Here is a 13,868-nt window from a genome sequence, read left to right as displayed (position 1 = left end):
AACTAACTGATAAATAAATGAGGTTCAGTCAATATATCCACGTATATTATAATTCCATTAATATTCTTGAATATACTTGCCAAAACAATGCAAAAAAACCGCGAAAATTTCAGACTGGAAAATGTCTGAGGACGAGCACAAAAATGGTGATATTACAGACGGAGCCGCTAAGGGCAAGGGCAAAAAGGTTGCCAAGAAGGGAAAATCAGAGGTAGGTCTTTGATTAAAGTGAAGAATAGAGGGGCCATAAGCACTATGTATCTCGTTAAACTAGTAGCTGTACCCCTAGTATTTAGAGATATTGCTTCTAAAAAATGAGGAAGGACATAAAAACCTTATTACTTTATATAATAGGAATATTTATCATCTGATACCTTTCTAACTCCAATCTACTTTTTATTCTTTTAAATGTTGAATATTGTTTCAGGGTGGTGCAGTTATGCCAGTACCCTCCTTGACTCCAGAACAGATGGAGAACCTTAGGAAAACCATGCAACTATTAAATACTCAGTCAGGTATATGCAAATGAAATAAATCCCGACTACGAGGTGATTTAGTTGCATATTCCAACTAAAGAGGGGGGGGGGGGGGTAAAGGTTAAATATATGTCCTTTTTCTCCATCCTTGAGGGGAAAAAACTATGAAAAACATGTTTCCATTTATTCACCTTGTGGGAATAAATAGGGAAGTGGGGGGTAAATAATATTTCATTGCAACCGGGGAAAATATGAATCTTGTGCTGATTAAACACCCCTGCTCCGACCAGAAAAATCCACTCCCTCAATGTTTAGTTTTACCATTATGATATACCTAATTCTAATGGAAAAATCACCTAAGTCTACCCCCCTCCTCTCGTTATTTCACAGTCTCCTATAATTCTATATCTTCGACTGCATTTAGGTGCACAAGAGAAGCCACCGAGTGAATACAAATTCTGGTCAACTCAACCAGTTCCTAAACTTAATGAGGTAAACATTTTGTGTCAAAATATACCAAGAGAAATCAAGCCAGGCTACTAACATGAGAAAAATTCTTTAATCTCGAATTTTAGGATTTTTTAATGTCTCTACCAAAATCACATATTCTGAAACCTTTTTCTTGAAAATATTTATTTTTGCCTCATTAAGATCTCTAAAACAGCATTGTCTTGAAAATTATTATTGGTCAGACAGGGGTGTATATTATACATGGGATCCCCTGCTCGGGGGGGGAATAAAAAAATAAGTGGTTGGAGGGGTAAAAATTAAGAAAACTGAAAACATTTTTTCCATTTCCCCTCCCCCCCCTCCTTGGTGAAAAAAACTTTTAAAAATGTGTGGTAGGAGGGATAAAATAAATAAAATATAGAGTTCTTTAAATATTTTTCCATTTTCCCCCTACTTGGTGAGAAAAAACTAGGGGGGGGGGAAGATAAAAAAATTTTGTAGCAGGGGAAAAAAAATCTTGTGCAGAATATACACCCCTGGGTTAGAAACAAAATAAAATGTGATATGTTTATTGTTTAGGTGATAACTACAAACGAAGCCATCAATCCAGATCCGCCTTTAGACAAGGTAAATAAATTCAGAATGACTTCGTAACCGACTAATATCAGCCACACTGAAAAATCATGTATAGCATCGTATTAAGACAATTTTACACGAATGTTAGAATAGATATTATAAAATTAAAACCAGCTTTGTTAGTCCGGGCCTTCGGCTAACAAAACTGGTTTTAATCTTAGAATTTTTTTAGTTTAATATTCGCAGAAAGCTGTCTATTATACGATGCGATGAATAAATATTAAGTTATTCATAAATAGATTCATCTGATTGATGGATCGAGCAATATATTTATTCATTGTTAGATAAAACCTCCAATTTTTATTATAAGTAATAAAAATACTGAATAATAAATTATATTACCCAAGTGAATTCTACAATTTAAAAGCATGTGATTGAGATTAATACTATGATATTTCTGATTAATAGATTCGCAGTGAACCTTACACGTTGCCTGATGGATTTAAATGGGACACCTTAGTCTTGGACGACCCTCTGGTTCTAAAAGAGGTATTTCTTTTTAATTATGAGCATGAAAAGTTTGTTCTACGAATCTACATGGCTCTTTAGTTTTAATGGTCAAATAGATGCAAAAATTCGTTCAACTTAAAAAGGAATGTTACGAAATTCCACTATTTATTTTATATACCTATCAAACTAGTTACTTTGTCCCTAGCCTCCAGGGGAATGCAGGGGAGGTCAGGTAAAAAGTCCAAAACCACTATAATACATTTACAAAACCCTCACTACTTTTAAAAAGGATAACACTTACTGTATAATTATAAAGTAAATGATTTAATCAAAGGTGTATGTGTTGTTAAATGAGAACTACGTGGAGGATGATGACAACATGTTTAGATTTGATTACAGGTAAATTATAGATAATCTACACTCTTTTCATCAGTAGAAAATAATATAGTATCAGACGATTAAAAACCACTATGCTTTAGTACTTAGGTTTAAATATTTACAGGGGTATATTTTTTCATTTTTACCCCAGGGTGTTGTGGGGGTCTTCCATATTTGTTAATGTCAAAGAAAATAGCTGAAAACCACCACATGACCAGTATCTATATAATATTCCATGGAAGCCCCACCTATTTTAAAACGGACAGACAGACAGCCATCCTTCTTCTTTGTATTTATTGATAATTAAAGCATAAAAATGATGCATGTATTTTAATGAGATACTTTTTGAGACTAAACCAATAAACTACTGCTTTCTCCTTTTAAAAATGATCATTATTGTGAAAAATTAAATTAATATTTGAGAAACAATCTTATTTTATAAAGGTAAATATGACTAGTGGAAAAGTTAGATGTAATAAAAATATTTTTTAGTCCTGAATTTATAAACTGGGCATTACAACCTCCCGGATGGTTCAAGGAATGGCATTGTGGAGTCAGGTAGGATATATCTTTAGTTATATAAAATGGATGTGCGTTTGTTTGTCTATTAAATGAGCACATTTGTTTCGCTTTTTAATTTTGATATTTATTGCCTTTGTATGAGGTTTTGAATAACGTATCGTATTCGCTTGTTGTCGGGGAGGTGATAGGTTCGAATCTCGACTTAACACATCGCAATAACTAAAGACGTTAAAAATGGTTTCACTGCTGCTATGTCAAGTCAAATGCGCAATATCAATAGTTAGAGAAGGGAGAATACCTTGGCCCAAAACAGGTGCAACTAATTCCCATGCACTGTTAGGACTTCCAGACAAAGATCGTGCAATCAAAATGTTGGTTGTCTGGTGGATGTTACTTAACCGAATACCCCGGGTGTTTGGACTGAGGTCTGACCTTTAGTTCTAACATCAAAATAATCATACATTTATTATTTGGTAAGGATTGTCCAAATAAAATAATTAGCTATGACATCTATCTCTGTCAATTATGAAATACCAAGCTTTATTTTCTAAATTCTAATTTGTTTTGTAGGGTGTCTAAATCCAACAAGCTGGTTGGTTTTATATCCGCCGTGCCTGCACACATAAGAATAACGGCTGAAACTCCTGACGGCCTGGATGAAAAAACCAAAAGTAAGGTTTCGAATAAGATCAATATAAGGCCTTAAATAAAGGATGATAACATCCATATGTAGCGAAGCGCAAAAAAATCTAGAAATGACCAAGTGAGTTATACAGTAAGAGATATAAGTTTTCCGGAATTGTAATGTAGGGAGTAGATTTGAAATCTGCATCAAATTTTAAGGATTTTTTATAAAATTCGTTTTTTGTATAATTCTTTATCTAAAAGCGGAAATACAAATAAAGTTAATTAATTTTGGCATCTGTGATTGGTGGATTTAAAAAATCTGCGCTCTGATTGGATGTCGTACATCATTCAACCAATTAGAGCGCAGGTAGTTTAAAATCCACCTATCCTATTGGTCAAAATTAATTAACTTAAAATGTATTTCCGCTTTTAGATAAAGAATTTTACAAAAAACGAATTTTATAAAAAATCCTTAAAATTTGATGCAGATTTCAAATCTACTCCCTACATTAAAATTCCGGAAAACTTATATCTCTTATTATACAGCAGATGTTTACAATAAAAGTAAATTTTTAGAAAATCACAAAACCCCTCAGATGTTTACAGTTTGAAATAGGTTTTTATGTTTGTATTTTTGTAGCATAACAGACATAACAACTGACCTAATACATTATGTACAGGATGTTATTGTTCATTGGTACAGAGAATCTTCACTAAAAAATTGCTGTCTATCTTAAATAGCTGCTGAGAAAATTACATTTCTCCCATTGCTTAAGGGACTGACGGACGGGCAGACAAAGTGAATGATAAAGTAGCTTCATTACCATTATTTGAATACAATTAAACTAAAAAAAACTTTGCATATTATTGAATCTCTACAAAGTCACAGTAAAAATTAAATATTTATTCCCAAAATTTCTTTTTCCATCCATTTTGCATTTGAAGAATTTTATTCTTTTTCAGAAATGGTGGAAATCAACTTTTTGTGTGTTCACAAGGAAATTAAAGTTTATTTTAAAATTATTTTTATAAAAAATGAGAAATTCTGTAAAGGAATTAAAGTTCTTACCTATGGGTTTTAACTTTTAAGGAAATAAGATTCACAGGAAGCGTGTATAAACAAACGGACTTCCGTAAAAAAATTAGCTACTAACATTTTGTTGCACAGGGATAAGGTGATATAAATTATTGGAGGAAATGTATGAACACTTTATAATGTGCACTCCTACCCTGAGTTAAGAAACCTTAACAAAATAAAAAATAATTACGTTGGAAATGGGAGAGGTTTCAAAAGTGAATAATAATAATAATAAAATATGTAAAAGTAAACAATAATTGTGTACCTACAGAAACTAAGATCTAAGAGGCTTGCTCCAGTGCTAATTAAGGAAATTACAAGGAGAGTTAATATGAAAGGTAACATTATTTTAGTCATATCCATTGAATTCAGGGGTGTATATTCTGCACAAGATTTATTTTTTTCCCCGGCGACAATTTTTTTTATTTCCCCCCCCCCCCCCCCCCCCCCCTAGTTTTTTCTCACCAAGTAGGGGGAAAAATGAAAAAAATATTTAAAGAACTCTATATTTTATTTATTTTTTCCCTCCTACCACACATTTTTTTAGTTTTTTTTCACCAAGGAGGGGGGGAAATGGAAAAAATGTTTTCAGTTTTCTTAATTTTTACATTTTTTCCCCTCCAACCACTTATTTTTTATTCACCCCCCACCCCCCCCCCCCCTTGAGCCGGGGATCCCATGTAGAATATACACCCCTGATTGAATTAGAAAGTAATATGATGTTTGTAAATCTGAATATTAGTATTTGGAGACGAGGAAGCGAGAGCCAAAAGAATATCTTTGTCAGTTAAATTTCAAACATTACACAAAGGTCAAACCAATCTACAATCCAAAATTTAAATGAAAATCATAATTTTGTAAAAAAAAACAGAATATTACTTTTAACTGTTACATGAATTATCTTACCAAGTTTGAAATCGATAGCACAGTTCTAACATGCCTAAATTATAAATAAGAGCCATTCATTACTTACGTACGGATCGACCTAATTGTAGAAAGCTTCGCTTATAGAAAAATTCTTAATTTTGTTTAGGAATATTTCAAGCTGTTTACACTGCTGGTGTTGTCCTTCCTAAACCTATTGGCACTTGCAGGTAATCCATATATTATTATTACTTGGATATTGCACCAGATTTTCATGTACCTTGCAAAAAAAATGCTCGCAGCTGGCTAAAATAAGGATAACCCCAATCCATTACCTTCACCCGATCCTCTACATTCATTTTTGGATTCCAGCCTGGATTAATGGATTAACTTATAGATTAAAATGGATATTTGAGGAATTGATTAATGATCAAAATCTGTTGTGGCTTCGCCTCTATAGACTTCGTCCCTAAGGGAGAAAACATTAACAACAAAATTTTTGTTGGGGGATAGATGCCTTAAGCTTTAGGCGGACAAACAACTATTATACTTCTTTGTATTATAGATTTATAGACTCGCTTATTGTTAGATTTATTGAATTTTTTGTTTCCTTTTTGATAGGGTAAAGCGGGGCGAACTCGGTCTTTTTTTCGGTTTTTTGAACCTGCAAATCGTAAAAATTATTTTTTTTTAAATGGGACCAAGACCAGTAGAAAGATCTCGGAAAAGTCGATCAGGTCCTAAAAGGACGTAAAACTAGGACTTTGGGAAGTTTGTCAAAATTGATCTCTAAAACGGCACCGACTTCGCCCCGCCTTGAGGCGAAGTCGGTAGGGCATTTTCAAGCTTTGAAAAATCGATGACGTATTGATTTTATTACAGCATGCCCAAAAGGTAAAAGTTGCTAAATGTAATAAAGAGTATGCACAAAAAATTTTATTAAGATAGGTCAATTTTTTCTACAAAAAAAAATAATTTTTCCGAAGTACGCGAAATTTGACTTTTTTTTTCGAAAATTTTTTTGATTAAAAACATAAAAATACTACTAGAAAAAATAACTTTTTATGACTTTAAAGGCCTGATCCTTAAAATTCAGGCAATTTTGAATAGATTTGGCCAAAAAAAAAATTAGTTCTATTAGCAAAATTTCCTAAAAAAATCAAGTTGAAAAAAAGAGAAAAGTTTGGCAAAATCTGTGGTCGATTTTCCAGCTTCAAAAAACCTATGACATATTGATTTAATTACAGCATGCCCTAAAGGTTAAAGTTGCTAAATGTAATAAAGAGCATTCACAAAAAAATTATGAAGATCGGACAATTTTTTCTACAAAAAAAAATATTTTTTTTCTAAGTACGAGAAATTTGACTTTTTTTCTCGAAAATTTCACTTTTTTATATAAAATTGAAAAAGTTAGTATAAAAAGTGAAAAAACCGAATTCGCCCCGCTTCACTTTTAGTCGATTTAAGAAAAAACTATACAAGCTTTTTTAAAGTTTTAAACGGAAATGGATAGCCTATTAGATTCTTAATAAGTCCCCTGAAGACGTCTAAGCTCTAGCTCTTACCAGTTTTTGTCCAACTTACCGTTTTTCCGACCGAAGCAAAAATATCGAAAAAAAAATTTTTTGTCGTCCGACTTTAAGACCCAATAAGTACCCTAAAAATTCATCTCACAAAAATTTCATTTTATACTTTTTTGTAGGCAACTTAATAAGGAACAAATTTGATTTTAAGTTTTTTTCTGTCAGTCGATTAGAACATGGAGAAAAATGTCATTTAATGAAGGTGGTCAAAAAAATACCGACTTCACCTCAAAACCGAGATCGCCCCGCTTTACCCTAGGACTTTGAGCTTATTTTAAATTTAAAAAACAAGTTTTAGAGACACCCAATTTTGTTTTAGATACTGGCACAGATCTCTAAATCCTAAGAAGCTAATCGAAGTCAAGTTTAGTCATCTATCCAGGTAAAGAATCCAACCCAAGGCTTAGGCGTCAAGTGTAACACATCTGGAGTATCAGGTTTTAGTCCCTATAAAATGAAAATTGGCTAATATGGAGGCAGAACGTAAATGGTAAAAGTGGAGGGTTTACCTCGGCCTATAATGAATTGAGTGAATTTAATGAATTAAATTTGAGTGTCTTCTAATTTTTATCTGCTGACAAATAATCACTACCATGAGTCAGATGTATTATTACTTAGATGTTGCACCAGATTTTCATGTACTCTAATAAAGTTTTGCTCGCAGCTATCTGGCTAATATAACGATACCCAACCCCCTTTTACCCCATTCCCTCACCTCCCACTGAATGATCGAACTGACTAATAAATGAGGACCATTGTAGCAACCTGAAATGACAAATTTTCCCCTTTCAATATATCCATTATTATTTAGGAACATGACGATGCAAAGGCATTTAAAACTTTACAAGCTACCTGATCAAACCAAGGTAAGGTTTTTTTCAGGGGTGTATATTCTGCATGGGATCCCCGGCTAAGGGGGGGGGAAAAAAAAAAAAAAATTAGTGGTTGGAGGGAAAAAAAATGTAAAAATTAAGAAAACTGAAAACATTTTTTCCATTTCCCCCCCCTCCTTGGAGAAAAAAACTAAAAAAATGTGTGGTATGAGGGATAAAATAAGTAAAATATAGAGTTCTTTAAATATTTTTTCATTTTCCCCCCTACTTGGAGAGAAAAAACTAGGGGGGGAAAAAAAATAAAAAATTTTGTAGCCGGGGAAAAAAAATAAATCTTGTGCAGAATATACACCCCTGGTTTTTTTTGGAATCAAGAATGCCAACATTCATAAATGTGAAGCTACCAATTTCTCAAATGATTACGAAGGCAATGTAAGGATTTTTTTTTGTTATTTACATGAATTTTTGTAATGTACTATTTCAAAGTTTCAATATTACATATATGAAGTTTGGATCTTAATATAGAAAAGCCTTTAAAATAATAATTACAATTTTTCAAACAACGTGTCAAAAAGTTTCTTTTAATAGGAGCCTCGATCTCATTAATCATATAAATCATCATTTATCATAAAAAATCATCCAAAACAATACAAATGCTCTACCTAATTTGAATTATTTAGGTTAGCGGATTGAGAATTTTCGAATCCAAAGACATCGAAGGTGTAACAAAATTATTGAATGAGTATTTGAGGTATGTATGATAAGATAATTTCAAGTCCCTTGATTTTAAAAATAATGAGAGTAAAAAAGTTGTCTGTAAGTAAAGTTCTACCTATCTGATAATTAAAAGTAGTAAATTGTAAGATTAAACATAAATATGAAATATATGTATTATATTATTATACTAGCGGCTACGCCCCTAGAAGCCTCTAGGGGCACTTAAGGTAGGATGGGGAAAAGTCGAACTCATCCCATTTTAATTCAAGTTTCAAAAGAGTAAAAAAATATTTTTGGGGGGGTTGGAGGGGGGTGAAGACACCCTCCCCAAAAATAGTTTAAAACCTTCCCAGAACCTATAAGAAGCTTCACTGTAAAGGAGAACAATATCGGTTTAGCGATTATCAAGATTCGTCGGGACAGACAAAAAAAAGCTTACTACTTTATATAATATCCATAGACACAGTGTTTCGCCCTTTTAGGGCTCATCAGTATGGCTCAATTCATCAGAGTTAATTTTGCACGTGGCGGGGCTTGAACTGGGAACCCTTAGATTACCAGGCCAACACCCTACCCATTGCGCCATTACCTCATGACGAGTAAGGAATGAAATTTCGACCAGAGAGCTCAACCAACTTATGATTAGTTGGGGGCCTTGCACTTATGGCTAATTAGAACGGTTTTTCATTCCCCTGAGACTATATATAATAGGATACCTAGGTACTACCTTTTATGACAGGATAAATAAAATTTTCGTATTTTTAATATTTTTTTATATTTTTTTACTTTTAGTAAGTTCAGTCTTTGTCCTGTGTTTACAGGCCCTGAAGTTGAACATTGGTTTACACCAAAGGTAATGTTTGATTATCTTGAATATCAGCTGAGAAATTCATGTTTGTCCTTAGCGGTTTCTTGCAGACGGCCAAACGGACATTTTTAATTATAAAGTATCTTCGCTAGGTACTAATAATGATTTTAAAGGAAAAACAGAACGAAACTTAAATTTGAATAAAAAATAAATTGAAATTATTTACTGTGCTAATCTAAAAATGGGTAATAATAGGTTTGGACACTAATAAGCTAACTTATAAAACATTGGGTCCAAAGTGTAAACACAGTTATTAAATGTCTCCTCCCTTCCTGAGTATACCTACGTCCTACATATTCTTATTTCAGTAATAAGTAAAGGGGGGAAGGAGTTAAATAACTGTATGTCCCCACTTGTGGATCCTGTAACGACTTTCAATTAGGTCTCTGAATATCAGCCAATAGAGTCGGAAATATTAACCCAGCCAAGTCGCTACAAAACAGTAGAAAGCAATTCGTCAGCAGACGAAAAAAGTCCCCAACACTGGTTATAAATCTATACTTTATACATTTATTTTTCAGCCAAACATAATCAACAGCTACGTGGTGGAGAAGGATGGCAAGATAACTGACTTCATGTCATTCTACTGTTTACCATCCACTGTCATGAATCATCCTACTCATAAGAATATCAAGGTAATTGATTCATTGATTGATTGATTGTAAAATTACTGACTTTACGTCATTCTACTGTTTACCATCCACTGTCATGAACCATCCTACACATAAGAATATCAAGGTAATTGATTGATTGTAAGATTACTGACTTCATGTCATTCTACTGTTTACCATCCACTGTCATGAACCATCCTACTCATAAGAATATCAAGGTAATTAATTCATTGATGAATTATTTGATTGATTGAGCTTGATAGCCCTAATGACTATACAAAAGTGTATACAAGATCCAAACACTAAAACAATGGCTACACAGTACACATACACACCCTCCTTACCCTTATTTTTTAAAAATTGTAAATAAAGTTGAGGATTTGTTGCCTAGTCCTATATAAGTAACCTAACCTAACTTGTACCCAAAATGACAAACAAAAATTTATGAGAAAAAAATGACTAAAGTCATAAACAAAGAAACAAAAAACTACTATACTACTAATAAAAGGGGTAGGGGGGATTTGTGAAAACGCCAACATTTATAATTTTATAAATGAATATTTGTAGGCTGCCTATTCCTTCTACAACGTAGCAACCTCTACAACCTGGGTGGATCTGATGGCTGATGCTCTAGTCCTTGCCAAGAAGGATGATTTCGATGTGTTCAACGCTCTTGACCTTATGGATAATCTGTAAGTTTATATTTATGTCGTACTAGCGGCTACGCCCCGTAAAGTTCTCTAGGGGCGCTTAAGGGAAGAGAAAGTAGAAATTTCACTTTAAATTTTACTTTTATAGGTAAACAGTGAAGGATTTTTTATGGGCAATTTCTCATAAAAAGGTGTTGTTCCCTCCCCAAAAATAGATAAAAATCTTCACTGAACCTATAAGAAGCTACATTGTAAAGAAGAACCATAATGGTTCAATAGTTAGATAGGTCATTCGCTACACATAATCAAACATCCTGTTTAGGAACAAGTTGATTTTTCTGTCTCCTCCCTGACACCATGGCAATGGGAGGGGATAAAAAGTTTAACTTGTTGCTAAACTTCTACCTAACCTGGAAGAGATTGTCTACTCTTTAATGAAATGAAATATGAAAAGGAGAAAAAAATGAAGGAGTACGAGGTAAATTAAATTGGGCAGATTTCTATCAAAATAAAGAGTAAGTGGATGAAAATCACGCACCATTATTTTAAAAAGACACATTAACTTATTTTAAAATACTCAAATAATCAACTTTAATCAATCTTCAAGGCATATACCCTTTAAACCACTCATTTTACCTCTCAAAATAAAAAGCTTGGACGTCCCTGTGGTCAAATGCTAATTTATATTAGTGTAAGTTTACGATTTGCTTTTTGTTCATTTGCAGACACCCGGCTGTGTTTACATTTTTGTATCAGCTGATCTTGAAGACTTATTGAAGAGTCGGGACAAGGTCTTTAAGTGGTGTCCATAATTACATAAAGCTAGTCCCAGCGTTGTGGAGCCGTTTGATTTCGGTGCGGCTCCGGCTCCGACCTAAAATCAAGAAAAACTCAACATATTTTTGTTCAATTCTATTTTTGATTTTTGAAGGTTTTAAAAGTTAAATTTTGATTAAAATGGACTTGAAAAACTTAAAGGGGGCATTTCCACACGACACAACAGAGTTAAAAAATTATAATTAATAAAAAATCACCTTTATATAGCTAACCCGGAGTCGAAGCCGTTTTTTAACGAAAATTACGGCTTCAGCTCCGGCGAAATATGGCGGCTCCGGCTCCACAACGCTGGCTAATACCATATCTATTCTCTGTAGTATATCTTACTTTAATATAATATCAACTAATTTTATTTTTAGGGAATTCCTCGAGAAGTTAAAGTTCGGAATCGGTGATGGTAATTTGCAGTACTATTTCTACAATTGGAGATGTCCCGACATGACCCCAGTGCAGATTGGTCTAGTTCTACAATAGAGTCCAGTAATTTTCACCATCAGGGATAAAAAAAAAGGTATATAACTTTGTAAGATGTAAATGTTGAATAAAGGGGGTAATTTTTTCGCGTATTTTCTGTAAAGGTGGGTGTATCCTTTTTAGTCAGATGCTCTAATTAAGTCAAACTGTTCTTAATTATGACCAAATGTATGTATATGAAATGGGCATAATTAAAAATCAGGGGTGTATATTCTACATGGGATCCCCGGGTCAGGGGGGGGGGGAAATAAAAAATAAGTGGTTGGAGGGAAAAAAATGTAAAAATTAAAAAAACTGAAACCATTTTTTCCATCCGCCCCCCTCCCTCCTTGGTGAAAAAAAACTAAAAAAATGTGTTGTAGGAGGGATAAAATAAATAAATATAGAGTTCTTTAAATATTTTTCCATTTCCCCCCTACTTGGTGAGAAAAAACTAGGGGGGGGAGGAAATATAAAAATTTTAGCCGGGGAAAAAAAATCTTGTGCAGAATATACACCCCTGTTAAAAATAGTTTGAATTAATAAGAGCATTTGAATAAAAGATTACACTCAACTTTATGGAAAATACGGGAAAAAATGACCTCATTTTTCATCAACAGGGATAAAGCTATACAACTTTGTAAATGTTAAATAAATTCTTTTTCTTTAGGCAAATTCTTTCTCTCTTAATTTATTTACAAAGATTACCCTTTTATTCCTTTGCTTTTGTTACTGTCACTTTAAAATTATAATAACTAGCGGCAGCGCCCCTAGCCTCTTTCATCCTGACAATTGTTTTGTCTAGATTTTGGTATGCACTACTCTTATTTCTACAATTCTAGTTTACTTGTTAATCCTTCAAAATTAAAATGTCAGTGTATTTCCTACATAAGTTTTTCCGTCCTTGTCTGTTAGTTTTCACCATTTTTATATTTAAACTAATTCTAAAAACTATACTTTTAATACATAGGTAAAAACATTAAATATTTTCATTTTTAATGATACTAATATCAACAAAAATGAAAAATGAAGTATTTTCTTTGAAAATGCCTTTTTTTAACTTTTTTAAAAATGTTAATACCGTCGTCTGTTTAAAGCTCTGATTCAGCACAAACTCTTCAAGAAAGACATTACTAGAGCATTTTTATAATTGTTATTAATCCCATTAAAAAATAAAGTCAGTGTATTGTCCTTTTGCTTTAATAAAATCTGAAGTTGCTTTCCCTCAAAATGCTTGTTGAGCACTGAAATACTTGCAACCCCCCTTAATATTTTCAAAATATAATGTAAATAAGGGGGTTTAGTAATTTTTCCCTTTACCTAATCCCTACAGGGCCTATACCAGCGGTGTCCTATCTCTGCGGGACTATCCATGACCCAATACAACCTAACTTAACCCGACCCTATTTCAAAAAAAGGTTAAGATGTTTATTGTTCGGCTGAACAAGGAACTTTTAGGGAAAACGCCAATATCTGTGAATTACCACGCATGTTTCCCATTTTTAATAATGAGTCTTACTATTGTGATCTATGTATAATGTAATCATGTGATTTTATATAATAATTAAATTGCTGGCAGTGATATGGCACCTAAAGAAATAATTTTTTGCATCCACAATTTTTAAAATGTTACCATTATTAGTCCAATTTTTTTGCCAATGTAGTTTTTTTGGTGCCGTATGCCTATTCTAGTTTAATTGGCATTATCCGTTCATTTTTATCATCTTAATCGAGGACATATTTCTCATATTTTATCTAAGATAAAAAATATGGATAATTGAAACTGTTTAATGATTTGTTATATTGCTTTTCAGAGTCACAATGCCTATATAAAA

The 13,868-nt window shown here is 32.9% G+C and overlaps 1 protein-coding gene across 8 annotated transcripts; it reads left to right on the top strand.

Moving 5' to 3' along the window:
* The first annotated feature begins 98 nt into the window (after positions 1 to 98).
* On the top strand, positions 99 to 13,848 carry Nmt (N-myristoyl transferase). 8 transcript variants are annotated; one of them, XR_013884933.1, is made up of 20 exons: positions 99 to 211; positions 428 to 515; positions 901 to 968; positions 1,506 to 1,553; positions 1,971 to 2,051; positions 2,347 to 2,411; positions 2,883 to 2,948; positions 3,483 to 3,583; positions 4,503 to 4,537; positions 4,889 to 4,955; positions 5,651 to 5,711; positions 7,384 to 7,446; positions 7,876 to 7,930; positions 8,578 to 8,648; positions 9,407 to 9,467; positions 10,004 to 10,117; positions 10,661 to 10,785; positions 11,940 to 12,091; positions 13,131 to 13,269; positions 13,492 to 13,848. XR_013884933.1 is itself a non-coding variant. In XM_080180330.1 (19 exons), exons 1-18 carry the CDS (start codon positions 122 to 124, stop codon positions 12,052 to 12,054), a joined length of 1,374 nt encoding a protein of 457 aa, XP_080036456.1. In that variant the 5' UTR covers positions 99 to 121; the 3' UTR covers positions 12,055 to 12,091; positions 13,492 to 13,848. The 8 variants fall into 8 exon arrangements, 2 of the variants coding, with proteins under 2 accessions (XP_080036456.1, XP_080036455.1); XR_013884931.1 differs by lacking the exon at positions 13,131 to 13,269 and adding an exon at positions 12,704 to 13,003; XR_013884930.1 differs by lacking the exon at positions 13,131 to 13,269 and adding an exon at positions 12,654 to 13,003 and having other exon boundaries at positions 11,940 to 12,110.
* The last annotated feature ends 20 nt before the right edge of the window (positions 13,849 to 13,868 follow it).

This window comes from Acartia tonsa, chromosome 12 (genome assembly GCF_053477335.1).
Source record: "Acartia tonsa isolate MP-2025a chromosome 12, ASM5347733v1, whole genome shotgun sequence".
Classification (NCBI taxonomy): Eukaryota; Metazoa; Arthropoda; class Copepoda; order Calanoida; family Acartiidae; genus Acartia; species Acartia tonsa.
The sequence above is the reverse complement of the archived record's forward strand: the minus strand, read 5'-3'. Positions and strand labels throughout refer to the sequence as shown.